Source organism: Indicator indicator, chromosome 5, assembly GCF_027791375.1.
Source record: "Indicator indicator isolate 239-I01 chromosome 5, UM_Iind_1.1, whole genome shotgun sequence".
NCBI classification, from domain to species: Eukaryota; Metazoa; Chordata; class Aves; order Piciformes; family Indicatoridae; genus Indicator; species Indicator indicator.
This window is the reverse complement of record NC_072014.1, coordinates 32,154,806-32,182,550: the sequence shown is the minus strand read 5'-3', so window position 1 is coordinate 32,182,550 and position 27,745 is coordinate 32,154,806. Positions and strand designations below refer to the sequence as shown.

At 45.3% G+C, this 27,745-nt stretch overlaps 1 protein-coding gene across 1 annotated transcript; it reads right to left on the bottom strand.

Annotated features, from left to right (window-relative positions):
- Window positions 1–19,249: 19,249 nt before the first annotated feature.
- Window positions 19,250–24,584, bottom strand: UMPS (uridine monophosphate synthetase). Its single transcript, XM_054381251.1, has 6 exons — window positions 24,435–24,584; window positions 23,993–24,146; window positions 21,286–21,954; window positions 20,431–20,606; window positions 19,882–19,996; window positions 19,250–19,431 (listed from the first exon to the last, which is right to left on the bottom strand). The coding sequence occupies exons 1-6, from the start codon at window positions 24,582–24,584 to the stop codon at window positions 19,250–19,252; spliced, it is 1,446 nt and encodes a 481-aa protein (XP_054237226.1).
- Window positions 24,585–27,745: the final 3,161 nt, after the last annotated feature.

The following is a 27,745-nucleotide window of genomic DNA, read 5'->3' as shown; positions in this document are numbered from 1 at the left end:
AAAGCAAAACCAAATGGTGTTCATTGTTTTGACTTGCTCTTCTCATTGGAAAAGGGCCATGGACCCATCCTTCCGGATTTTTTTTTTTTAAAGTTTTATTTGTTTTTGCCTCTATAAACAGTAGCTCTTATTTGCTCAGTATAAACAGTGCTCCTTTAAGAACTTTAAGGGCCCCCTCCTCCACCTACCAGCAGCATTGAAAAAAAATGCATCAGACCACACTAAAAATAGCACTAAGCAGGGATTTTCAAAAGTGCAGCAAGTGTTACACTGGCAGCATCGGAACTGGTAAAGTGAGGTTAAAAAAAAAAAAACAAAAACCCCAAAACTCCAAACCTCCAGATGAAGAAATCTGTATCCTGTCTTCCCACTTGATGCCAGTGTCTGCTCTAGCAGAGGAGGGTGCATATGTCTTGAGAGCAAGTACAAGGGCAGGCTCTGGTTCAAGGCTGCTTTCCTGTAGCCCACACCTGCATGGTCTGGGGCCTGTGCTGTCTCCTTGAGCACTGCAGAGGGGCAGCTCTTCAGAGCTCCACCTTTCCCACACAGCAATGAACTCCAGGCTACATTTTACAGGCTGAGATTGTACATATGAAATACCTGGAACCAATGCTGCTGCCTGGGAAGGGGCATTCATGGGGCGAATGCAGTTTTTTGTGATTGTCCCACTGCCTAGTGCCAGGCTGGCAAGATAGATTTCATCACTATCACAAAACAAAAAAGTAGAAAAACAGCCAAAAAAATAATCATCACATGTAGACAGAGCAAGTTTTAGCTTGGTTCCTGTGACTGCCTCACAGAAGCCATACTGCCCCAGGCAGGGAAAGCTGGAGAAGGAAGGAAAGTGGAGGGAAAGGAAAGGTAGGAATGTTTTAAACCAGCTTTGCCACCCAAAGCAGCAGACACTGTGAATACAGCTCTGCTGCAGTTAATTTGCAAGAGACCAAAAACCAACCCCTTTATTTTCTTCCTTTGCATGCCAAAAGGAAAGGCACAAGCGGTGCCCTCTCTTTTCCTTGCAGATTACATTTACTCTGTGGCATTTCCCAGCAAGCTGGGTTAGAGCTGAGGGACCACACAACCAAGGAAGCTGAAGGGAGATGAAATTTGAGTCATTGCTAAGCGGTGGTTTGGGTAGGGAGAGTGCAGGGGAGGAGACCAAGACACTTGGGTTAGGACTGCGAATGACCTCCTTCTGCAAAGAGAGATTCAGCTGTAGGGGAAACTGGTCTGCAAAGGAGTCAGGGAGTAACAGGAGGAGTGAGCAGGTGAGGGAAGGGTGCTATGGCCAGGTGCCCAGGAAAGTATAAGAAAAAAAAAGAAGAAATAGTGTTGGCTGTAGTCAGCAAAGAGCATCCTGCTGCCCAGGGATTGCAATAGCTATGCCTTGGTGCAAAGGCTTCAGCTTTATAGGTCAGGCTTGCTTCATGTTACTTCTACTACTAGGAGATACTGAAGAAACGTTATATAAACTTTAAAAAGAAACAGTTTCTTGTTTTTATTTTTTCTAGACTCTGCCTTCCAAATTTAGCTTCTCCAGAAGGTTGCATCTAAAAAAAAAAAAAAAAGAAAAAAAAAGAGAGAGAGAGCAGGGGAGAAGGAAATGATGCTAAGAGCAAGAAGGCTTTGTTTTAATGTGTAAGCAGATCTGCCTTTACCCTTGCAAGGTTATACTGCCAAATGCAGTCATGGGAATGGTGTATTTCAGTCAGCTCTAGTTTATTTGTGTCTGAAAATACAGGCAGCCTGACCACAGCTAGCATTCCTGAATGAAAACTGCAGCAGAAGGCATCAAGGGGTCACACGTGATGGCAAAACATCAGCACGTGTCTAGCCAAGCTGGAGTCCTGTTTTCCCAGCCACAGCTGGAGGCTTCTGCTACACGGCCACTGAGGCTGGGGCTCACCAGTGCATTCTCCCTGTGCCCTTGGTGTTTCTGGGGTGTGAGTGTTGTACCACACCTTGGGAAAAGTCAAGGCCAGTGCAGCATTATTTGTTTTAGTTGTGGAGATGCACTGTAACCCTTTGCTAGAGTGACCCATGCTCATTTTGTACCCTTTTTGTTCCGTATGATAGAGTGAGAACCTGCTCAACACCTAAAAGCAAAGCCCAACTTCTAGAAGATAAATGAACCACACTCTTGACTCTGTTTAACCTTGCATTTCTCCAGCCCTGTGGAAAGCAAAGAAGGTAGTGGTCACTAAGATGCCTTGTGGGAAACACCAAGTCACAGTCACTGACTACTTCTGTGGCCCAGCATCACCTTTTGGCCTTTATATTCCAGCATTATCTCCACATCTGAACACACATTGAACTGGAATTGGCTTATTCCTCTACCTGTTCTTCACTGCCAGTCTGCAAAAAGTCAAAGCAAGACAATACAACAGAGGCACAGGGGTTTATTTCATCCTATCCCTTTCTCCATGCCCACTAGCTAGTGTTAGCATCCACTGGACACAGCCCAACATAAAATTCTCCACTTGATTGTCATAACCCAGAGGATTACAGCCTGCAGCTGGGCAAAGGTCACAACCATGGGTTTGCAAGACCATCATGAACAAGGACACAGAAGCTTTATTTCCTAAGTTATTGCATTTTACTACAGGTCACCACTATCAAGGCAAGCACACTTATGATTAGTACAATGTTTACTACAAATGACTACCATAAAGCAAATATATGTATTTCAACAGCAGCAAAAAATCAATATTAGTAGCAATGAATATACATTTCAAATACATATTTTAGTTTTACAAGTAACTAAAGAATTAATACTAACAAAACAGCAAATCTACTTATCAGTAATTATTATTTGGAGCAAGAGGAAATAGCCTTAAATTGCACCACGGAAGGTTTAGGTTGCATACTGGGAAAAAAATTCTTGCCTGTGGGTTGTCAAGCACTGACCGGGCTGCCTGCAGGTAGTGGTAGAGTCACCATCCCTGGAGGTAATTAAAAGATGTGTAGATGAGGTGCTTAGGGACATGGTTTAGTGGTGGACTTGCAAGTATTCAGTTTGTTTTTGGACTCAATGACCTTCAAGATCTTTTCGAATCTAAATGATTCTATGCATCTCTTTCCCTCTCTCTCTATATGTGTACATACACATATATATATATATATATATATATATATGCCTGTGTGCACACACACATATACATGCATATACAAACATATATACATATACACAAATGTCACTGGTGCCAAATGCTTAACAAACTCATCCCAGAAGTGGGGCCAGTCAACACTGGACAAAGTCATTTGGATGATGATCTGCATCACGGAGCCCAGAGTCAGCCCAGTGTCCCTGCTAACTAACTGCTGGTTTTCATCTGATACAGTCAATAAATGATGATGTTTTCTATTCTCTCAGATCAGTTTTTGTATTTCTCTTCTGTCAGTTAGAACAGCTAATGGCAGTTACCAGTTCTTCCTTTCTCAGGATGTTTTCTTCCTTTCCCATCCATTTTTTTTCTTGCCTTCCCAGATGATAAATTCTTGTTACAGTTTCTTGGGTTTGTATTTTTCATCGATGGCACTTTGATACGTCCCTGTTTTCTCAGTATCTAGCTGCACTTCAAAAGATGCCAGCTGAAATCCTCAAGGATGCTTCTGGTTCCCAGGCTGGTAGGCTTCTCCTTTGTCAGTATTTGAATGGAGCTCTTCTGCTGTTCAGCATTTTCCCTCTTACAACCAGGTCAACTTTAGGGTTGCTTCCATCACTCCAGCACTTGGCCTACAACACTGGTGAGTCACTAGGAGTGAGACGACACCCCTCACGGTGAGTCCCTCTTGCAACTGAACGTGAGATGGAGGAGACTCATGTCAGGTCCAACGCTGTTGAAACTTCTGAGGACTTGTTGGTTGAGGCATGCTTGAAGACAGTGCTTTGCCAGGAGATTCACTTCAGAAAAGCACTCAGCTAGGATGAGAGAGAACGTCACTGAGACATGCAGCCAAGATAATGTCCATGGCTGGCCCTGGGAGGGGACTGCTCTTGGGCTCTTTAGTGGATATGTTGCCAAATAACATTCACTTCACATTTAACTTGTTTGGTTTCGTTAGCATAGAAACATAGAAGCATTTTTGTTGGAAAAGACCTTACAGATCATTGAGTTCAAGCATTATATAACTACCAAATCCGATGCTAAACCATGTCCCTTAGCACCATGCAGTGAATAGTATTCATCAACACACAAATACCCCTTTGGGAGCCTAAAAGATAATATAAGGCGTAGTGACTGTGGGTAGCTCTGACAGGCGCCCCCACTCTGACTGAGCAGTGCTTTGGTTCAGGCATCACTGAGAAGAAGCCCTGACTGAAATCAGTCCTGCTGTGCAAAACTTGAGTACAGTCATGGGCCGCATCTTCTCAGGGTCTAAGGAGTCTAGGTCACATCTTATCAGAACTAACAGTACCAGCCTGAGGTGGGACTGGACAAAACTAAAATTTCTATAGCTACACACACAGCAAGAGAGGCTGACTATGAATCAATCACTTCAAGCTATAGATAGCTGTAGCCCCTTGAGCCCATTGAACTCTCCTGCATGGCAGCAGGCTGCACAAAGGTGGTATCCCCTTGGGCAGGGATGCCTCTCAAGGTTACTTCTTGAGGTTGAGACATCTCTCACCTGGCACCTGATATCTATAACAAGGTAAGCAACATTCTACAATAGGCCTAAAGGTACATTGCATGCTAATTACCTTAATATATCCAGTTTTATCTTAATTATTACAGGTGTAATAAGGGTTAGAGTGTTTACTAAATCATTACCTAATCACTATCTAAGTAACCGTTTAAGTAATTTTCAGATTATTGTTAAATCACTAATTAACATTCCATTATTGCTTAATCATAATTTGATTATTTCATTCAATCATTAATTACCATTTGATCATCCCTTCAGCATTAATGCCCCCCTTTTATCCTCACAATGACAACTTCACTTAATAATTCACCTGTGACAGTAGCCAATTGTGACAGCAAGATAATCTCTGTCCCTAGGTTCTTCAGAGCATCCATAGTAGCACTCTGGGTAATTTCAAGTGCAGCAGAAATAGTAACAACAGCTTGCCCTGAGTGCCACCAAGTTTGGAAACAGCACGTGTACAAACTCAGGAAACTTAGATGGTCTTGTCACTGCAGGGTTAAGCACTCTGCCCTGGTTATCTATGGGGTAATGGTTGTATTGGGAGTTAAACATCAAATCTTGAGATAGAAATGCCTAAGGAGCAGGACATGCTATAGTACAAATGCTTGCTCTCTGTGGTGGTAGATTCTTAGAGGCATTAGTATTACAAAGCAAGAACCATACAGGTGTTAAAACATAGGCCACTACCTTTACCCAGAGTCCCTGACCTGTTTGCAGAATCATTTAGAAAAGCATGGATTATAAAGACAATTAAATGTTATTAAACACATTAACAAGAATGTCCAAAAAGGGTTACATTCTGTACAGCCAACCATCACTCTGTAGAGAACAGCATGTAGAATTGTGATTGCTGAAACAACAGTACCTTGGACAATTTGTGTTATTAACATTCCATATAAAATGTCATGGCCCATTAAACCCCACTTGTAATTGCTAATTCATTATTTCAGGTCCATGAGGTTTCCAGGATCAATACAAGCTTGTCTTCTGTCACACTGACATTGAAACCATGCTTGGGTATGATTGTAACACAAAGTGTAATTGCAATTGCTTGTCTCCCCCATCAATACAAATTGAATTTGTATCCTGGGGCTCTGCAATGCACTCTGGGCTCTTATCATAAGAATGGTTGTTGAAAGGCTGTTGTCGATAATTTGGGACATTGGGAAGTATGTATGGTTGATACCAAGGTGGTTTCAGGGGCAGGTTCTGCTAACCACCAAAATTTGGTATCTAATTGTTGAGGGTGGTACAACCATACCACCAATCCAATTCATTGCCTGCTTGAGGAATTATGTTCATAAACTGAACGATGTGATTGCTATTCAATCCTTGAGATAAGGGAACAAGCATCATTGCAATTACTACCTATGATCCAATCACTGTGCCCGGAACAACTGTAGGAAAGAAAAGCGCTGATGGTGGTCTTTCATGTCATTCCAACTTGCCAAATGATGAATACGATGAGCAACGTAGGACCAAAATCCAGGGAGAATAATCTGAGTTTCAAGTTGCTGACGTTGCAGTTAGGAGTGACCTCTAAGGAAAAAAAACAACGCTTCATTCCTTTTGGTTATTAGGTAATTTGGATATCCATTGCTTAGAAAGTAGATTATTGCTGAATCATCATTTGATTATTGGAGGGGTTTTAAAATTTATTTTAATTCAATCATTAATTATAGCCTAGACAAGTGGTCTGTGTGTGGGAAAGGAACTGGCTGACAGGCTGTACGCAGAGGGTGGTACATGGTAATAAGGTCATCCCCAAGCCTTCTCTTCTCAAGGTTTGTTCAGCCCCCCTCACCTCCTCTGTTGCCCTTGCACAACAGATAATGGGGCACTAGAGGTTGAGGTGATCGTGGAAACAAAAGCAACACCATCTGGGGGGTCGACTAAAGCAAATCAGTCCCCATCTCACATCAGAACTTGCACACGAAAGAGGAGGGTAATTGTGATTGGTGATTCCCTTCTGAAAGGAGCAGAGGGCCCCAGATGTCGGCAGGACCCTTCCCACAGGGTAGTCTGCTGCCTCCCTGGAGCCCGGGTCAAGGACGTTACCAGAAGGCTGCCCAACGTAGTGCAGACCTCTGATTACTATCCCCTGCTAGTTATGCAGGTGGGAAGTGATGAGGTCAATACCAGAAGTCTTAAATCAATAAAAAGGGACTTCAAGGCACTGGGAAAAGTAGTAGAGGGATCAGGGGCACAGGTAATTTTTTCATCTATACCCTTAGTTGCAGGCATGAATGCTGAAAGGAACAGGAAAACATTCCTGATTAATAAGTGGCTAAGAGGCTGGTGTCACCAACAAAATTTTGGATTCTTTGATCTTGGGGAACTCTGTATGGTTCCAGGACTGCTAGCAACAGATGGGGTACACCTGTCGCAGAGGGGGAGAAAGATCTTGGCACACGAGCTGGCAGGGCTTGTACAAAGGGCTTTAAACTAGGCTTGAAGGGGGAGGGGAGTGAGCACAACAGTACTAGAGATGAACCAAAGGAGGCTGAGGGTGGTAAGCCACAGACAGGGGCAAAACCAGCAGCCCAGCTGAAGTATATGTACACTAATGCATGCAGCATAGCTAACAAACAAGAGGAGCTGGAAGTCTTGGTACAAGAGGAAAACTATGATGTTGTTGCCATCACAGAAATGTGGTGGGATGATGCTCACAACTGGAGTGCTGTAATCAAGGGCTACAGACTCTTCAGGAGAGACAGGAGAGGGAGAAGGGGTGGAGGAGTGGCCCTGTATATTAGGGAGACTCTGGACATCATGGAGGTTGAGGCTAAGGATGATCAGGATGAGTCCCTATGGGTAGGAATTAGGGGGAAGGCCAACAAGCCTGACATCCTGGTTGGAGTCTGTTATAGACCACCCAACCAGGAAGAAGAGGATGATTTAATTTTCTTCAAGCAGCTGGAGGCTGCCTCAAGATCACTTCCCCTTGTTCTTGTGGGTGACTTTAACCTGCCAGACATCTGCTGGGAATTGAACACTGCAGAGAAGAGGCAGTCTAGAAGGTTCCTGGAGTGTATGGAGGATAGCTTCTTATCCCAGCTGTGTCGTGAGCCTACCAGGGGTTCAGCCCTGCTCGACTTGCTGTTTACAACTAGAGAAGGGCTGGTGGGAGATGTGGTGGTGGGAGGCTGTCTAGGGTGCAGTGACCATGAGATAATTGAGTTTTCAATAGATGGTGAAACCAGGAGGGGCAGCACCAAAACCTCCAGCATGGACTGCCGAAGGGCAGACTTTGGCTTATTCAAGGAACTAACTCGGAAAGTTCCTTGGGAAACAGCCCTTAAAAACCAAGGGGTCCAGGAAGGCTGGACTGACTTCAAGAAAGAACTCCTGAAGGCAGAGGAACAGGCTGTGCCCATGTGTCGGAAGTGGAGCCGACGGGGGAGACAGCCGGACTGGATGAGCAAGGAGCTTCTAATGGAATTAATGGAAAAAAAGAGGTGTATCACCTTTGGAAAAAAGGGGAGGGATCCCAGGATGAGTTTAAGGACATTGCTAAGTCTTGTAGGAAAAAAATTAGAGAGGCAAAAGCCCATTTAGAACTTAGACTGGCCACGGCCGTAAAGGAGAATAAAAAATATTTCTACAAATATATTAATGGCAAAAGAAGAGGCAGGGACAACCTCTACTCCTTACTGGATGTGGAGGGGAATATGTTAACAAAAGATGAGGAAAAGGCAGAGGTACTCAACACCTTCTTTGCCTCAGTCTTCAATAGTGGGACAGGCTGTCTGCAGGACAACTGGCCTCCTGGACTGGCAGATGGAGTCAGGGACCAGTATAGTCCCCCTGTAATCCAGGAGGAAGCAGTAAGGGACCTGCTGAGCCACTTGGATCCTCACAAGTCCATGGGACCTGATGGGATCCATCCTAGGGTGCTGAGAGAGCTGGCAGATGAGCTGGCCAAGCCACTCTCCATCATTTATCAGCAGTCCTGGCTCACAGGTGAGGTCCCTGATGACTGGAGGCTGGCCAATGTGATGCCCATCCACAAGAAGGGTCTGAAAGAGGAACCAGGAAATTACAGACCTGTCAGCCTGACCTCGGTGCCAGGCAAGGTTATGGAACAGGTCATCCTGAGTACAATCACACAGAACCTGCAAGATGGTCAGGGGATCAGGGACAGCCAGCATGGATTCAGGAGGGGCAGGTCCTGCCTGACCAACCTGATCTGCTTTTATGATCAGGTCACTCGTCTGGTGAATGCAGGGAAGGCTGTGGATGGAGTCTACCTGGACTTCAGCAAAGCCTTTGACACTGTCTGCCACAAGAAGCTCCTGGCAAAGCTGGCAGCTCGTGGTTTGGACAGATTCACTCTGAAATGGGTCAAGAACTGGCTGGAGGGCTGGGCCCAGAGAGTGGTGGTGAATGGTGCCACATCCAGTTGGCAGCCAGTCACTAGTGGTGTCCCCAGGGATCAGTGGTGGGCCCCATCCTGCTCAATATCTTTATTGATGATGTAGATGAAAGAATTGAGTCCATCATCAGTAAGTTTGCAGATGACACCAAGTTGGGAGCAGGTGTTGATCTGTTGGAGGGTAGGTGGGCCCTGCAGAGGGATCTTGACAGGCTGGATGGGTGGGCAGAAGCCAATGGGATGAAATTTAACAAGGCTAAGTGCAAGGTTCTACACTTTGGCCACAACATCCCCATGCAGCACTGCAGGCTGGGGACAGAGTGGCTGGAGAGCAGCCAGGCAGAAAGGGACCTGGGGGTGCTGGTTGATAGTAGACAGAACATGAGCAAGCAGTGTGGCCAGGCAGCCAGGAGAGCCAATGGCATCCTGGCCTGGATCAGGAATAGTGTGGCCAGCAGGATAAGGGAGGTTATTCTTGCCCTGTACTCAGCACTGGTCAGGCCACACCTTGAGTACTGTGTCCAGTTCTGGGCACCTCAGTTCAAGAGAGATGTTGAGGTACTGGAACGTGTCCAGAGAAGGGCAACGAAGCTGGTGAGGGGCCTGGAACACAAACCCTATGAGGAGAGGCTGAGGGAGCTGGGGGTGTTTAGCCTGGAGAAGAGGAGGCTCAGGGGTGACCTCATGGCTGTCTACAACTACCTGAAGGGAGGTTGTAGGCAGGTGGGAGTTGGTCTCTTCTCCCAGGCAACCAGCTGCAGAACAAGAGGACACAGTCTCAGGTTGTGCCAGGGGAGGTATAGGCTGGATGTTAGGAGGAAGTTCTTCACAGAGAGTGATTGCCCATTGGAATGGGCTGCCCAGGGAGGTGGTGGAGTCGCCATCGCTGGAGACGTTCAAGAGGAGATTGGATGAGGCACTTGGTGCCATGGTCTAGTTGATTGCTTAGGCCTGGGTGATCAGTTGGACTTGATGATCTTGGAGGTCTCTTCCAACCTGGTTGATTCTATGATTCTATGAGTCTATGAGTCTATGAAAGGGTGGTTACCAGGAGGATGGAACCTCTGTTTTTACAAGAAGTCACATGAAAAGGACAAGGGGTAATGGGTACAAGTTACTCCTGGGGAGATTCTGATTGGGCTCCAGAAGAAAATTTTTCACCATGACAACAGTTAGACATTGAGATAATCTCCTAAAGGAAGTAGTGGATTCCCCTACATTGGACAGTTTTAACATTCAGCTTGACAGAGTGCTGGACCATCTCTTTTAAGCTATCCTATTAACCAGAAAGGTTGGACCAGATGATCCTTGGGGGTCTCTTCCCACCAGGCATTCTGTGATTCTGTGGTATGTATTGCATCGGGGCTGGGCTCAGAACCCCATTGCCTTTGCATAGTGCACCATCCCACAGGGTCTGGTTGTGATGGAGTTAATTTTCCCCAGAGCAGCCCCCATATCACTGTGCTTTGTAGTGGTAGCCAGAAAGCTGTTGATAACACACCACAGTTTTGGCTGCTCCTGAGTAGCGCTCACACAGCACCAAGGCTGTTTCTCCAACATTCCCCCCCTCCTCACTAGTAGGCTGGAGGTGGGCAAGATCTTGGGAGGGGACAAAGCCAGGACAACTTATCCAAACTGACCAAAGGGATATTCCGTACCAGAAGATGTCTGCTCAGCAATAAAAGCCAAGATAAAGGGGGAGGAAGAGCAAGTATTTGTTATCTAGGACATTTGTCTTTCAGAGCAACCGCTATGCATACTGAAGCCCTGCTTCCTGGGAAGTGGTTGAACACTGCTTGCTGATGGGAAAGTGGTGAATGAAATATTTTGTTTTCTTCTGTTTTTGTGTGCAACCTTTGTTCCTGCATTATTAAACCACCTTTATCTTGACCCTTGAAGTTTTTTCCATCTTATTTTCACTCCCCTGTCCCGCTGAGGAGGGGAGTGATAGAGTGGCTTAGTGGTGATGCAGTGTCCAGCCAAAGTCAACGTACCACAGAAGGACAGAACAGTTTCTACCCTGGATTTCAAGAGAGCAACTGTTAAGGGAGCTACTTAGCAGTGTCCTCAGGGAATATGCTTTTGAGGGCTGAGGAGTCCATGAATGCCGGTCAAGCAAATGGAATAGAAGACCAACTTGGTTGAACAGAGAACTCTTCATGGAGCTCAAGAGGAAAATGAGTTTGTTTGATGCTGAAAGCATCAAGGTCAGACTTTGTAGGAAGATTATAGACCTGTGCTTTGTATCTGCAGGAAGCAGACACAGAAAGCCAAAGCTCAGTTAAGAGTTGAAACTGGCCAGTGCTGTGTTGGAAAACAAGAAGGGCTTTTTAAAGTATGTTACTAGCAAACAAAGTTCTAAAGAACTGATACTTATTGAAGATGGTTATCTGACTAACAGGGATGAAGAGAAAACAGAGGCATTTAATTTTTTTTTCTTTGCCCCAGTCTTTAATAATACTGCCCAGTCCTCTGAGTAAGAGAATCACAAATGTGGGAACAGTGATTTTCCATTTGTGGACACTGAAACTGTCAGAGACCAGCCACACTTAATGGCATACAAAGGTGCTAATATTAGTTTAAAAAATTGTGGACACCTGGAAGCAGTCACTGTGAATCCCTGAGCTGACCTTGGGAGCTCCTCTAATTGATTTCAGGTAGCGGGGTGAGGGGAGCAGGCAGAACAATGCTGTCCAGGATGGAAGAAGCAGAGGGACTAACACTGCCTGGTGCCTTCCCCGACCCCCTCGTGCTGCTGGTGCTGCCAGGATCACGCTCATCCCACAGTCTTCGCAGAACTGATGTGGGCATCCCCTCTAACTGGCCTGCTGTAAATCCTATTCCTTGCAGGAGATCCCTTAAGTGTCTCTGTTCCAGATCACACTCCTGTTTGCCAGGGAGCTGCTTTGTGTTAGATTGATTAATTACAGCATTTCCAGCATTTTGGTCCTTATTCTTATTACTCTGACCTCCCTTTGGCATCTGAGGGACCATGACCCAACCCTCCCTTTTAGAGACCATCATTTTGGGAGTGCTTTCCCGTCCTTGTTTCTTCCCCATAAGGGCTGTCCAAATTTGCAGCCCTTGAGCCATTATGGTGTTCCAGTCCCAGCTTTCATAGTATAACATTAAAGCCAGGTTCTTTGGCCCCCCAAGTGCTGCATTTTGCAAGAGTTTTAGTTTCCCTGCTGCTGTTGCTGGCAGAGCCATCATGTCCCAAGGTATGGCCCCTTGTCCCTTAAGGACATCCCTAGCAGCCAGTCTCATCGTCCAGACAGAAAACCCATCAGGAGTACTCCAGGGAGGTGGAGGAAGGTATGCCCATGGTCCTGGAATTTTTCTAACAGCATGTATTATTGAAGATAGCAAGGAGAAGGTATTTGCTCTGGCCCCTGCATCAGGGTTTTGGAGAAATATTCCTCCTCCAAGGAATATTTGTTCAGCCTCAGCCTGATTAAGGATCACAGCTCCAGCTCCCAGATGGTAGCACCGTGCCACCCATCCCAGCCAGTCCTCTAGGGGCTTTTTGCTGTACTGCAAGGACAGCTGCCAGAGCTGCTCTGCATTAAAATTCGCAGTGGTCACCATGGCCCCAGGCAGCAAGGCAGAACCTTCCTCTCCAGCAGGAGCTGGGAGTTGTACTGGGAAAGTTTTAATGCTGGGGTACAAGGAGGCTGAGTTATCTGGACAATGCTCCAGTAATGAAGCAGGGGTGGGAGACCTGCCAGAATCAAAGCCTTCCTTCTTGTTATCTATTTTCAGTGCATGCATCTTTTCACTGAGCTCGCTGTCCAAGCCCAGGTATGTGGGCTCTTGCTCTAGCTGTTGTATATCCAGAGGTTTGAGGTTCATTTCTAATTGTCTAAGTAGTTGGTTAGTAACAAAACTATGGGATTCAAAGCCCACTGCTTGTGCCTCCGCATCCTTAGCTTGCTGCAAAGCTTCCAGCTCCTGTCTAAGATTATTAAACAAAGCACCTGCAGCTGCCAGTGCCTCTGTGAGAAGCCCAATGAAGGCCTCCTTGCTGTCCTCTGCTTTGCTTTTGTGACTCTCCTGCCACTTCTGAAACTCTGCTCGCAGCATTTCCCAATTCAGGCAATTCTCAGACACCCAATCCCTGTTCCACTGAGGGCTTTTCCACCCCTTAGCCTCTTGCCAGTTTCGCTGCTCTTCCACTGCTTTCTCCCAATTGTCCATGACCCGTGTATCACAGAATGCCGCTTCTGCCATCAGTTAATGCCACAACCCACACAGGTTACCTCCGCCTGTGGGTGTGCAAAGATTGCAACCCTTTGTAGGTCTGTGGGACTTCGTAACACACAAAGACACAGAGGATTTATTACCTATGTTCTAACTGTAACTTCGTTATAGTTTACTACTACCTAGGCAAGTGTAGCTATGGTTGGCAAAACAAGTACTTCTACAAAAGTTACTACAAATTGCTAGCAGAAAGCAAACAGACAAGTCCCCAGTGGCTGCAACCAATACTAGCAGCAAGGCTCTATTTCGGTATCACAGATTAAAGCAGAAGGACCACAAGTAAAACAGCAAACATGCTTATTTTATGCATGTACTTTAAAATCTTACCAGCAGTAAGTGCTCACGAAACAGGTCCCAGCAGCAGGGCCAGTCAGCAACGGATAAAATCTCTCCTGATAGATGATCTCCACCACAGAGTCCAGAGTCAGCCTGGTGTCCCTGGCAAGGGTCCGCTCTGCCGAGGAAATAACACAGGGAACAAGGAGTTGTGTGCAGGAAAGAGTCTCTATTTGGGGTGAAAAGCAAGTCCTTTTTGTATCACAGAGATATAGAGGGGCGTAGGGCACCACCACGCACAGCAGCCAATAGATGTTGCTAACTTCTGTTTTTCACCTGGCACAGCCAATAGCTGGTGATGTTTCCTGTGCTTTCAGACCAATTTTTGTTTTATCAGAGTGTTTTCTGTTCTGTGAGTTAGGACAGCCAATGGCAGTTACCAGTGCTTACTTTCTCAGGATGTTTGTGCCATTTCCAGACTTTATTTTTTTTTTCACCTTCCCAGGAGATAAGTTGCTGTTACTGTTCCTTGGTTTTGCACTAATTAATGGTATCTTGGGCTATCTCTGTTTTCTTGGTATCCAGCTGCACTTCAAAAGATGCCAGCTGCACTCCTCAAGGATGCTTCTGGTTCCCAGGCCTCGTTCCCAGGCTGACAGGCACTTTCTCCATCAGTATGTGAGCAGAGATCTTCTTCTGTTCAACATTTTCCCTATTATAACCAGGTCACCTTTATGATTGCTCTCATCATCAGTCTAAAATGATAACCTCTCAGCAAAGCAGAAATGATCAGCTGCAGGTAGTAGTGCAGAATTCCACCATCTAAATATTTCTGTTTGTGAAAAGTATCTTTTGCATAGCCACTATCAGTTGTTCGGGATCAGATCAAAAGTGACTGCACTAGCTTAGCTTCTTCTCCTGCAATGCCTATTTGGGTTATACTATCACATGTCTGCTTAGGAGACTACAATATAAAGAAAAAGATTTGCACTTACAACCTTGCTCCCTCCTGTTCCCCGTAGTGGCCAACCTCCACCTACAACAGTGGAAAGCATCAGCTTATAAGAAAAAGTTCAGAGGAGAATCAAGAATCAAGAATCAAGAATGAAGAATCAAGAATCAAGAAGGTTGGAAGAGACCTCAAGGATCATCGAGTCCAACCTGTCACCCTACACCTCATGCCTATCTAAACCATGGCACCAAGTGCCACGTCCAATCCCCTCTTGAACACCTCCAGGGATGGTGACTCCACCACCTCCCTGGGCAGCCCATTCCAATGGCCAACCACTCTCTCTGTGAAGAACTTTCTCCTCACCTCCAGCCTAAACCTCCCCTGGCGCAGCTTGAGACTGTGTCCTCTTGTTCTGGTGCTGGTTGCCTGGGAGAAGAGACCAACCCCCTCCTGGCTACAACCTCCCTTCACGTAGTTGTAGACAGCAATGAGGTCTCCCCTGAGCCTTCTCTTCTCCAGGCTAAACAGTCCCAGACAGGACATAGGTCATGAAGAAACAGAAAACAAGACTGAGGACAAATTGAACCCAGACATGCTGGCAGGGTCACTGCTCCCATCCTGCAAACACCTACTGGAAGAGTTAGAAGAAAACCTGAAGCTGGAGCAGGCATCAGGCTGAGCTTTAATTTGCTGCAGTTCGAGCATGAAGCTCAACTTGCCACTGTGGTACAGCCTGACCAAGATCCAACAGAGTGATTACAAACAAACAAAACATCCAGCCTGTCTAGCCCACAGTCCCACTACAAGCCTTCCAAAACAGGCTGAGACAGTGACCTTCAAAACCCAGATCTGGAAACAAACTTCCTTCGAGTGTTTCACATTCCTTTGGTCCTGTTCCCTAAATACAATGTTTGTATCTCTTGCTAAAAAAATCCACAGCAACAGGCTTTCCATGTAAATTTAAAGGGAAGTGGTTCAGTTATTTTTCTGGGACTGAATCTTAAATATTCTTAGAAAAGGCTATGAAAACTATAATATGTTCTGTCAATGATTGGTTAATAAAGCAATGTTGATACTGTGACATACAAATCACACTTTCAAGGACAAAACATTTAACGGGGCTGTTTTTAACTTGGTGCTGGGTTTATCAAGATTTTGCAAGAATTTGAAGTCTGAGTCAAGCACTGTACTAATGGAGTTAGTTTGATTAAAGTGCCCAGGCTGGGTTCTCTTGACACAGCACTCCTCATGCCACACAAAGATACCCAAGGCCTTGGGGAGATAGTGAACTTTACATACAAATATCAAAAGCTATGTAGCTATTCCTTAACTTGCACTGGTCTCTTACACAGTCCCTGCTCTGCTGCTAAAAAACAGTAGCAAGTCAGTCTTCTGCAAGCACAGACAGGACTTGATCACAGTCTTATTTCACTATGAAAAGTGTGTATCATTTTGTTCTGTTATAAACCATATTCCAGAGTGGATTAAGGATCATAATTTCGTATAAATATCCAGTTGCCAGACAATACAAATCACATGACAGCCCAGTAATTTAAACACAGCCTTATGCCTCCACCCTAGGCTCAATCACATCAGAGAATGAATCACAAGACTTTCAGATTCATATATTATGATGCAAATGAGTTTTGTAAATTGTGACCTAGTTCCCATGTTAGGAACAGTTGGGACCAACAGCAGGAACTGCGCCATGAATGTGAGCAGCAGGGGCAAGCAAGGAAAATTAACATTTGTCCTTAATTTGAAATGGATTTTTAAGCACTTTCAGGTGCCCCAAAGAAAGTGCACACACTTGTTTGCTATAATCATTCTGACAGAGGAACGCATGGAGGAGGTGACGTGGGGTTGTTTTACTAATTGAAATGTTTTCCCCAGAGCGCAGCCTTTTCTAGTCCACTTACCGAGTGCACAATGAACAACTGTGAAACGAACTCTTCCAATTGATCTGTTCCTCACAGCTTGCTTTGTAAGGAACACAAGGTGCACGTATCCACACGCAAGTGACTGGATTTAGTTCACATCCTCCAATCCAAATTTTTGATCAGCAGAGGTCTGATAACCCAGCACTCCGAAGAGCCAGTTCAGGGATTTAGCTACATGGATGCCAGCCACCCACTTAATGTAATTCAGCACAGTTGTGGGAAACACTGAACTCGCAAAATCCTGTCTGTGCTGCAAGAGTGAGCCTGCAACAGACACTGCTGAACCCTGGGGCCTGGGGCTGCCTTCTGACAAATGCTGCTGATTTAAATGAGGGGCATCAGCAAGGGCAGAACTTGTTGAAAAGCAGACCAATTTCCATCCTAAGCATATCTAGAGCTGGTATCATCACTGGAAACTTGTTAGCTGTAAAAAAAGGCAGGGCCATCGACTCTCCTGAAAAACAAGAGTCTCAGCTCCCTCTGGTGCTGAGCAAAAGCAATTTTCTGCAAAACAGTTTAAATGACAAAGCCCTCTTTTTTCTGCCCCACACCTCAAGACCATGAGGTAAGTTGAGACAGTAAACAGATCCAAAATCCTGTTTTCTTTGAAGGACAAGAACTCCTTAGAAGCTGATGTGAAACACCACGACTCTCAGTGTTGCAGGGTGACTGCACAAGACATACCACTTTCCTCAAGTTTCAGCTGTGAAAGGTATCTGAGAGCCTCCATCTCTGGAGTTCTCCAGATGTAAATTATGGTACATGAACAACTACAGAAGGAAAGAGCAGCCCAAAAGAAAACAAACCACATACACTAACTTCTATTTTTTTTTTTTCTCCACAATAAACAACTCCTAAGCCCCTTAAGTAGCCCTGGCCATCAAGGGGAGTAGATGCAGATTTCCAGGGCATGTGAAGGGGTGAAATCATTGCTCCAAACATCCCCAGATGGCGAGAACTCTTTCACATTTGTTTCAGAAGTACAACTGCCAACAAGAGCACAGTGTCACAAACAGGCATAAGGCAAAAGCCTCAGATCCAAGCCTGCCTCCCCTGATCTTACATACTGTGCAGAGATCAATCCAGCCAACAATCAACACAATTTCTCCTTTCGAGCTTCAGCAGAACTCCAATCTCCTGCTTTGAAAGGCTTAGCGAAGAGTACAGAACTAATGCCCAAATACTCTTCCCATGCAGTATCATTGTTCTTAGCCTCCAGGTAACTGTATTAACAAAGGGACAGAGTTTTCTCTGTGCTTTGCATCACCACAGGGACAGCAACAGTCCAGAACCACATCACCATTCATCTCTGTCTTCTCGAGAGCAACGGAAATTCAAGCTGATTTCTGCCCCATACATCAGATATATTTAACATTAGTCCATCCTTACTAATCAAAACCAATCACAGAATTACAGAATCATTTGGATTGGATGGGACCTCCAAAGGCCATCTAGGCCAACATCCCTGCAGAAGCAGGGACAGTCTCCACTGTCAGGTTGCTCAGAGACTTGTTGAGCCTGACCTTCAATAGCTCCAGGGATGAGGCCTCGACTACCTGCCTGGGCAACCTGTTCCAGTGTTCATCATCCTCATGGTAGTTCCTTACATCCAATCTAAATCTCCCTTTCTTAGTTTCAAATCACTGCCCCTCATGCTATCACTACAGGCCATTATAAACAGTCCCTCTCCAGCTTGCTGTGTTAATTTTCTAGCAAATGTTGGGGTGGTTGAAGTCCCACAGCAGAGAGCCTGTGAGCATGATGCCTCCTGTAGCTGGAGTAGGAATGCTTCACGAATAGGCTCCCCTTGATTGGAAGGCCTGTAGAAGACTCTAACCACAAGATTCCCCTTGTTGCCTTATCTAATTCTTACCCATAAAAATTCTACTTGCTCATGGCTATTCTTTAGGGACATCTCTACACATTCAATCCCTTTCTTCACACAGAATACAAGATATTCCTAATTCTCTTTATTCAATGGCAAGAATAAAAAGTAACCCCTGGACGTATTCCAGCTATTGTCACTAAAAGTCAATTAAAAAAGTCTATTTTAGCTTCTCATTAGCACATCTTTTTCTCATTAAAAGAGCTCATTATAGCTCCACTGTAATTAAGAACACAATTAGTTGATCTGATAAATTCTTTGTAGCTCCTGTAAACGGGAATCATGACTAATTCCTGCAGTCACAAACACATTAAAATGACTTTTTATAACACTGGGGTTTTGAACAGTATTTCACACTGCCACAGAAGGAAGACCTATAGTGCCAATAAAAGGAAAACCATAGCAAGAAAGTATTTATTAAGCAACATATGATTCAGTTTCACAGTGTGGCATTGGGACCCATACTTGCTCCCTGGAAACAGCAGATCTGAGTAATCCTGTGAGAGTGAGGCAGCAGGTTAGGTCTGCAGGTGAGGTTTATTAAGAACAGTAAATTATTGTTTCCACAGCCAGAAGGACTTTGAGGGTGGGGAAAAGAAAGAAAACCAACAGGCAACCAAATAGCATTGGAATGTTTTGTGTGAGGTTTTTAAGAGAGAAAAGCTATTGAGGCTAAGAACTAGGCGTGAAGTTTTGGGTTCATACATCCAAATATTAAAAACAACCAACCAATCATGGCATGCACAACTTGAGCTGTCTGTGTACAATTAAAACCAAGTTATTTAGTAACAGAGTTCTCTCCAAAAGGGCAATTTTCTACTGGCTGAAGTGCCTGGTATTTAAATGGGAGTCTCATGATGATGGCAGCTCCATCAGCTTTGTTTATTGGCTAGGGAAGTGGCCTGCTTTCAGTCTTCTGCACAAATACCAAGTCTGCTTATGTAGCTCTCCCAAGCTGCCTTCCTGTATTTCTCTGCTTCCTGAAGACAGTCTGAAGCTGACAAGATGCCACGTCCCACAATAATGATGTCTGAACCTTTTTCACTAACAACTTCCTTGGGGCTGAGGTACCTCTGTCCAAGGTGATCACCTGAAACAAAGACACCATTGTTTGTTTGTTTTTTGTTTGCTTGTTTTGTTTCTTTTTAGATTGTACAAAACTATATCTAGTAAGTCTTTAAAGATGTGTTGGAACAGAATGGGTATGCTGTTCCAGCTCTCAGCCTAACAATCCACAAACATAACTGCACATCTAACCTAACTGAAGGCATTTCACATGTTTTTAAGGATTGCACTTTACGGTATGCACAGACCTCAGCACATGAACAAAGCTGTGTAACCAGCTGCTTGTCCTTCAGAGCTTCCAAGAAAAGGAACAGCATATCCAGAAATATAGAAAGCAGCCCATCATGGCAAACACAGACTCCTCCCACCAAAGAATCAGCAATCAAACCCTTTTCAGAAGTCACTTTTTCACTGAAAGCTAGATCAGTTACTCTATTTACAAACAGACTATAAATACTTCGGAAAAAAAAGTTACCTCCAGTTTGCAGTTGCACCCCTGGAGTTAAGTGAAGAAATTCTGGTTTACTACCAACTCTAGATCCTGATATGAATCCAAAGACGAAATCAGAGTTGTCTTCAGCCATCTGAACCTGAGGATGACCAGTGTACAGTTAGAAGTCACATACATAAATGTAAGCAATCTGTTTCTCATCTACCATTTGACACATCAAGCTGTGCAAGGCCAGGGTAAGCACCAGTTGTTGCTTTACCAACATAAGGTCACCCAGAGACAACTCAGTCCCCACTGAACTTGCTGCTCTTGCAGCCAGGAGGGTGCACATTACATTTCTTTCTATGTTATAAATAATTCAATGAATAAATTTAGTTAGAAAAGTGTCACTTAAGGAAAAAGCCTGCAGCTACAGCCTGTAAACATGACACTGCCAGACTCCTGAGTCTCCACAGGACAAACCACTGTAGCAGTTCAAGTGACTTTTGGAAGTGCAAATATTAGAAGCAGACAAAACCTCCCTGACAACACCACTTTACAAGCTTTTAACCCGAAACAAGGCTGTCTGCTTACCGCAGCTTTTGTGTACGCGCCTGTTGCAAGGGACCCTTCAGAACTCATCTCAGCAATCAGGAGACAGCCACGCTGGAGGGGAAGACCTACTTCCTTCAGACCTTGCACTACTCCAGAGCCTGGAACCACATGGGCATTAACAACGTCTGCCCAGGATGCAATTCTGAACACACCACCTGAGAACATGGATAGGAAGATGTAGTCGAAGTGTCATTAGAAGTGTAGTAAGCAGGAAACACAAGTTAAACAAAACAAGCTGCACACTAAATCATTCACATTTTACAAGACAGTTTTACTACTGAAGCTTGGTTTGGCCTCACCAGACAGCCTCACCACAAAGTATAATCTTTCAGCTTCACTTTTCACAAACACTTCTTAGTATCTCACTTTTAGGATTCACTGAGACATTTATGCCAACCTAGAAATCCACTGTCACAGTAGATGGTAACCTAGAAAGCCAACATTTCAATACAGTGTGCAAATCATATGGAATATAATGGAACAGAAACAAATGGTTCTACAGCAGCAGGTGCATTACTGACTGCAAGACCTAACAGCACACAAACATACAATAGCAGGCTGCCTTAAGAAGCCACACTGTTTTCTCACAGCAAACAACTACTCAGAAGTACTTACTGAGCACAACCTTGGATTCATAAAAAGATTTAGGTTGGAAGGGATCTCTGGAGGTCATGCCCTCTCAGTAGGGTTAACTTCAAAACTGTATCAGGTTGCTCAGGGCCTTGAGCCCTTGAGTCTTCGACAAGGTTGGAGATTCCACAATCTCGCCTGGCAACACATAGCAGCACTACAGTTACACCACCAGCAAAGTTACAGTAAATTGAAGATAATCACCTTCATATTGATGTTTCACTGTGTTTCCAATGTCTGCAAATTTCCTGTCTTCAAAAATCAAGAATTCGTGTTGATCTGCAAGCGTTCTCAACTCCTTTACTACCTCTTGGGTGAAATCATTCAGGATGTCTATATGAGTCTTCAGGATACAAATGCTGGGGCCCAGGAGGGCAGCTAACTGCAGCAGCTCTTTGGAGTTGGTTACATCAGCAGACAGGCACAAGTTTGTTTGCTTCTTTTCCATAAGTGTGAGAAGCCTGGCTGCAACAGGATGTACCCCGGGCAGCTTGGCACGAGCACTGAAGCTCAACTCTTTACATAGTCTCTTCACAGGAGTAGAGCCATTCTGAGCCACTGGCTCAAACATATTCCCCTGAATGAACTTCTTCACCTTCTCAACCATCTCAACAGCTACTTCTCCCTGCTGCTGAAGAATCTCCAACACCCCAGACAACGTGCACACAGAGTGCAGCCGAATTCCACGTTCCTCTAACCTGGCCTTCCCACCCTGCTCCCTGTCCAGCAGCACTATGGCATCCGTGACCTTTAGTCCTTCTTTCTGAAGAACTTCTGCAGTTTCCAGCACACTAGATCCACTTGTTACCACATCCTCAATGATCAAGCATGTTTCTCCTGGATTAATGGTGCCTTCAACCAGCCGCTTAGTACCTTAAAACGCAAACAATAAATGAAGGAAGTTTAAAAAACAAACAACAAAAAAGCTTGAAGTATCAAAACTTTAACTTTACTATGCCAGTGTAGTGATCACATTTGCTCCACATACAGGCACATGCTGCAGCATATCCTGAAGTCCAATGGAACTGGAATTCAAGCAAATAGGAATTTCACATTCACTGTCAGTATGGAGAGGGAATCTGTTTAGTTACTGCCTGATACCAGTCATAGCTCTTATCACAGCTCAGTGACTGACTTGTAATTCAATTCACAAAGGATGTTACTTCAAGTAAATAAAATACTTCTTTATGTTTACAGAAGTTATGCCCATTAATAAAAATAACATGTCAATTGCATAAATTTAGATCTTTGGACACTGCCATAAAATGAATGCTCTGAATTAAAAAACTGTTCTCTCCAGTTATTTAAAACATCTTTAAAGCAGCAAAATTCTTGGTACTCTTCAGCGTATTTCCCATTTTCCACAGGGAGCACTCTGTGCTTGACACTAGAACAATTAGAAGGAGTAAAGCTCCAAATTCCTTTACCCTAACCAACAACAGACACATGTCCATCAAAGGCCTCCCCAGGAGCAACAACAAAAGATGCTCAGCTTTCCCAGGAAGCAGCCAGCAGTACCAGAAGGTGCTACTTAGACCATGACAGCCTAGAGAACAAGCTTCTGTACAGCTTTGTAACCCATGTGATACCAGGAACATAGTGCCAGGCAGTTCACAGTATCACATAGTATCAGAGGCTGGAAGGGACCTCAAGAGATGATCAGGTCCAACCCCCCTGCCAAAGCAGGATCACTTAGGGTAGCCCACACAGGAATGCATCCAGGTGGGTTTTGAAAGTCTCCAGAGAAGCAGACTCCACAATCCCCCTGGGCAGCCTGTTCCAGTGCTCCATCAACCTCACTGTAAAGAAATTTCTCCTTATGTTGAGCTGAAACCTTCTATGTTCAAGTTTGAACCCATTGTCCCTTGTCTTATTACTGTGAACCACCGAAAAGAGGCTGGCCCCATCCACTTGACACCCATCCCTCACATGTTTATACACATTGATGAGATCCCCTCTAGGTCTTCTCAAGACTAACTAGCCCCAGGGCTCTCAGTCTCTCTTCATAGGGGAGATGCTCAAGTCCCCTAATCATCCTCGTAGCTTTCCATCGGATTCTCTCCAGCAGGCCTCTTTCTTGAACTGGGGAGCCCAAAACTGGATGCAGTAACCCCAACCCTAGTTAACTACTATCAAAACTGACTTTTGCCTCACAAGAAGGAACAGCAAATATTTTCATGCCAGGCACGCTAGCATAGGAGTAACAATTAGTTTTGACAAGCATACTTTTCCATCTGTTGGAAAAGTATAGCTCTTATGGTACGTAAAAATCCAATTGCTATGGAAGGTTAACGTTCCTTCAGTCTTCTTTCCCCTTTCCTTAACAAGGTCAAAGAAATAGTTCATTCTGTAGAGAACTGCTTCTCACCTGCTCCACCCTGCCCATGGATTACAGAATTACAGGATATGAGAGAAAAAAGGGATTGAGAGGTAAATGAAGATGAGACTGGCAAGGTTCCTCTAGGAGCCCATATGCTAAAAGTTCTGTTTGAAGGTGAAACATAGTGCTCGTTTCAATGTATCAGAGAAACTGAGCTATTAATCTTTTCCAGGATGCCAGTAACCCAGAACCATGGCAATGGTGTCATAGCAAAAAACAGACACTGCTGAAGAAAAGAATCAATTAAAAAACTTCCCACAAAGAAACAAAAAGCTCTCCTAGAGAGTGTCCAAACCTACTACCAGCAGGATTCAAGCTGCAGCCTAATCAGCAACCAGCTGGGGGAGCCTGAGCAGGCTGGGATGCCGTGGGAGCTACAGTTTAGGGCGGAAAGGGGCTGCTTTCTGAATCGGAGTAGTAACGTTAAACCGGAATGGAGATGCTGCACCTTACAAACCAACCACAAATATAAAAACTCATTTCCCAAACAAGGCCATAAGCCGGCGCAAATTTTTGATGTGAAGGCTTTACCATAGGCTTTTGCTTCCTTCCTCCGTATAAGCATTGGAATCTGATTTTCTGAGCAGATAATGGTAGCCAAGGGCAGTGCTGTGTAAGGAACGCCACACACGTTGTCATACTTGAGACCAGCATCTTTGGCAGTTTGAAAAAGAAGATCTGCAACCTGAAAACGAAAGCCAAGCGTTTGTAAACGGACTGGCGCTAAGGTGACTAAGGAGACGCGCTACCAAGAGAAGTAACCGACACCTCCCTCCTTTACACGATCTGGTAGTCGCTGCCCTACAGCGAGCACGTCAGGCTCTCGGCCAGCAGGGCACAGTCCCAGCCCCAGGGAGGGCTGAGGAGATGCGCCAGCAGCGCTCCCGCGCCTCCGCCCCTCCTTTAGACCCTTCACCCTGCAACAGACAGGAAGACTCCCGGGCTGCCGGCACGCTCCGAGGAGGCCCCGCACCTGACGCAGGAGGCGCGGGTGGGAGACGAGGCCGCGCAGGTCGACGTAGACAGGAGAGGCCCTGCCGCTCTTCAACACGAACTCGCCGAAGCGCAGAGCTCCCGCCTCGCGCAGCGCCAGCGCCGCCGCCACGCACCCTGCCGCCGCCATGCACCCTGCCGCCGCCACGCCGCCGCCCTGTCGCCGGGAGATGACGTAACCCGCCGGGGCGGGGCCGGCCTGGACACAGCTCTCCGGGGCCCCGCCCCTCCCGGTCCCGGCTGGTCGCGGTAGAGGGTTTGGAAGTGTTGTTCCTCAGGGCTCTGTGTTGGGGCTTGTTCTCCTTAATGCCTTTATCAGTGATCTGGATGAGAGGATTGAGTGCACCCTCAGAGAGTTTGCAGATAACACCAGCCTGGGTGGGAGCGTTGGTCTGCCTGAGAGGAGGAAGGCTCTGCAGAGGGGTCTGGGCAGGCTGGATCAATGGGCCGAGGTCAGTTGTGTGTTTAAGCAAGGCGGAGCGGCGCGTCCTGCACTTGAAGCAGACTCACTCCCCCAGGCCTGCCCCGCTACAGCTTTGAGGCATAGCGGCTGGGAAACTGCCCGGCAGAAAAGGACTAGGGGATGCTGAGCGACAGCCGGCTGAACGTGAGCCAGCAGAGCGCTCAGCTGGCCGGGTCTGTATCAGGAATGGTGTGGCCAGCAGCGGTAGGGAAATGATCGTGCCCCTGTACTCAGCACTGGCGAGGCCACATCTCCAATACTGTGTTCAGTTTTGGGGCACTCACTACAAAAAAGACATTGAGGTCCTGGATTGGGTCCAGAGAAGGGCCACCAAGCTGGTGGAGAGTCTGGAGAGCAGAGCTTAAAGGAGCAGCTGAGGAAATTTGGGTTTAGTCTGGAGGAGACTGAGGGGAGACGTTCTTGCTCCCTGCAACTACCTGAAAGGAGGTTGGACTGAGGTGGGTGTTGGCCTCATCTCTCTAGTGACAAGTGATAGGACAAGAGGAAATAGCCTCAAGATGAAAGGGAGGTTTAAACTGGATATTAAACTTTTTCACTGAAAGGGTTATCAAACACTGGAATAGGCTCCCCAAGGAGGTAGTTGAATCCTCATCCCTGGAAGTGTTTAAAAGACACATAGATGTGGTGCTAAGGGACATGGTTTCGCTGCAGACTTGGTAGTTAGATAATAGTTGTACTTGATGATCTTAAATGTCTTTTCCAATCAAAACAATTCTATGATTCTCTGATGGGGGACCCTGCTGCAGGAGGGCCCATTCAGGACCTGCCCTGCCCCTATTCAGGACCTCTCTCTCCCATCCCCACCAGGGCAGAACCTGCGCTTCCCACAGGGGAGCAGAAACCACTACTGTAGGGAGGGGCTGATGTGTCTGGAGATTTCCTCTCTTCCTTGACTCTTGAGGTGACCCCCAAGAGGCTGCTTGGTTTCCCAGTTGATGTATGGAAGGCTCAGAGTTGGCTGGAGTGATAGGTCTTTGCTCTGGTTACCTGTGAACATACCTCCTCAAAGATGACTCTGCCTGGATGTGTTCATGAGTGATTTACTCCAGGGGATCCTGCTGTAGCAGGGGTGTTGGAACAGATGATCTTCAGAGTTCCCTTCCAACCCCTGCCATTCTGTGATTCTGTGATGAGCTGAAGAAAGCGATCAGCAAGCTCTGAGTCTTCAAGGCTCAGGAAGACTGCTATACGTGTTTGAAATAATACTGACCCAGTCTTCTCTGAACAATTGTATTTAATCAAAAAAGCCCAGAAACCGAATCATTAGTATACTCTATTTATAGGAATGCAAGGACAGAAAATGTACAGTTTGAAGCTACATCTGTAGATGATCATAGATACTGCAGTACAGTAATAACAACATGGGACAGCAAGTAATCACCTCACAACAGTACACATGAGTGATTAGACTTACAAAGGAAATATTTACAAACTTACCTTTACAAAACGACATTGTGTGCATACAAAATGAAATTAGCAGTAAAACTGAAGATACATTTAAGGCAGACCAGCAATACACTGAAATAATTAAGGCTGTGGAATTACTTTGCACCTTGAAAATGCTGAGCTGTTCGCAATACTGTTTCTTTTTATCTCCTTCAGTTGAGTGTTGCAAAGATTGAAAAGCATCAATATATACCAACTGTTTGTTCTTATCTCAGTGAATAAATCTGAGATTTAAGATGATGGGTTTTGTTTTTGTTTTTTGCAATTTCTATTGCATTTGCCTTCTAAAAGTTATCAGCAAATTGACCTCAGTGGCAGAGCAATGCTGACCAGTTTGGTAGAAAGAGAAGTAAAAGCACCAGCATCAGAAGTTGGACATGAAGGTGAAATATGGCTTGAGTAAAGAAGATGTTGGTTTTTCACTAGCTTCATAATAAAGACTACAGTTACAGTGAATATTCAGCATCCTGACGCTATGGTAACACTCACCACTATACAGATCCCAGAACAAGAATTCATCACTTGATGGCAGTATACAGTCAGCCTAGTTAAATGTGGTTTTATTTTATTTCCTTGGGAAAGCACCATTTTCTGATGGGACATGAAAGAACGAGCTGGAAAACAAATTCAGGCCCTCTGTAGAGGATAATCAACCTCTGCAGTGAAAGGAACAGAAACAAAACTGTGTTGTTAGCCCCTGTGCACATTAATGATGAGTTAGACCTTTGAATATACAGGCTGGCCTTTATATCTGTCTCAGAAGTTTGTATTATTCCAGGTCACTTGATGCAGTCCCCTCATTGCAAGGGTGTTAAAGTATGGTTATATATAGTCAGGTCATAATGTGCAGTTCTGCATTTAGCCTTTACTCGTGGTATTCATAACAAAAGCCTGACAGCATTGTCAGAAATGCTGATGGACTCCACTGAAGCCACAGAACTTGTGCGAGTCAGTTGAGGGCACAGACTTTGTCTCAGCATTAACTTAGTGGATAAGTAATATACCTTGAAAGGTAATTGCTGTTTAAACAAAAAGGCAGTAAGACTAAACAAGACCTGTTGGCACAAGTAGGGAGAGGGAAATTTTAAAGCCTGGATTGCTTTGAAATAGTGAAGTCTAAAGCCCTGGACTGGCTGTGTGTTGTACCTGTCGTAATGTGCGCAGAGGGCTTGGCAGCTTGGTGGAGAGGTGGGGATCTCCCACATGGCAGTAAGTGCTTCAGCCACCTGATAGGAGCTGACAGTGTTGCACAAGCAATCAGATTTCTATCCAATGGCTGAGAGGGAAATATCCTGGCTTGGTGGCTTCAAGCAGAGTGGAGAGAGAGTAGGAAGTTAGTGTCTCGATGCCATGCATGATCA

What these genes read in the sequence shown, in the direction of transcription:
- UMPS (XM_054381251.1), bottom strand. Translation starts at nt 24,584, where the DNA reads ATGGCGGCGGCAGGGTGCGTGGCGGCGGCGCTGGCGCTGCGCGAGGCG. An exon ending in AGTGAAACATCAATATGAAG is followed by an intron (nt 20,607 to 21,285) that starts GTGATTATCTTC and finishes CCATGTTCTCAG; the next exon opens with GTGGTGTGTTCAGAATTGCA. An exon ending in GGTGCAACTGCAAACTGGAG is followed by an intron (nt 19,432 to 19,881) that starts GTAACTTTTTTT and finishes TCTTTGTTTCAG; the next exon opens with GTGATCACCTTGGACAGAGG.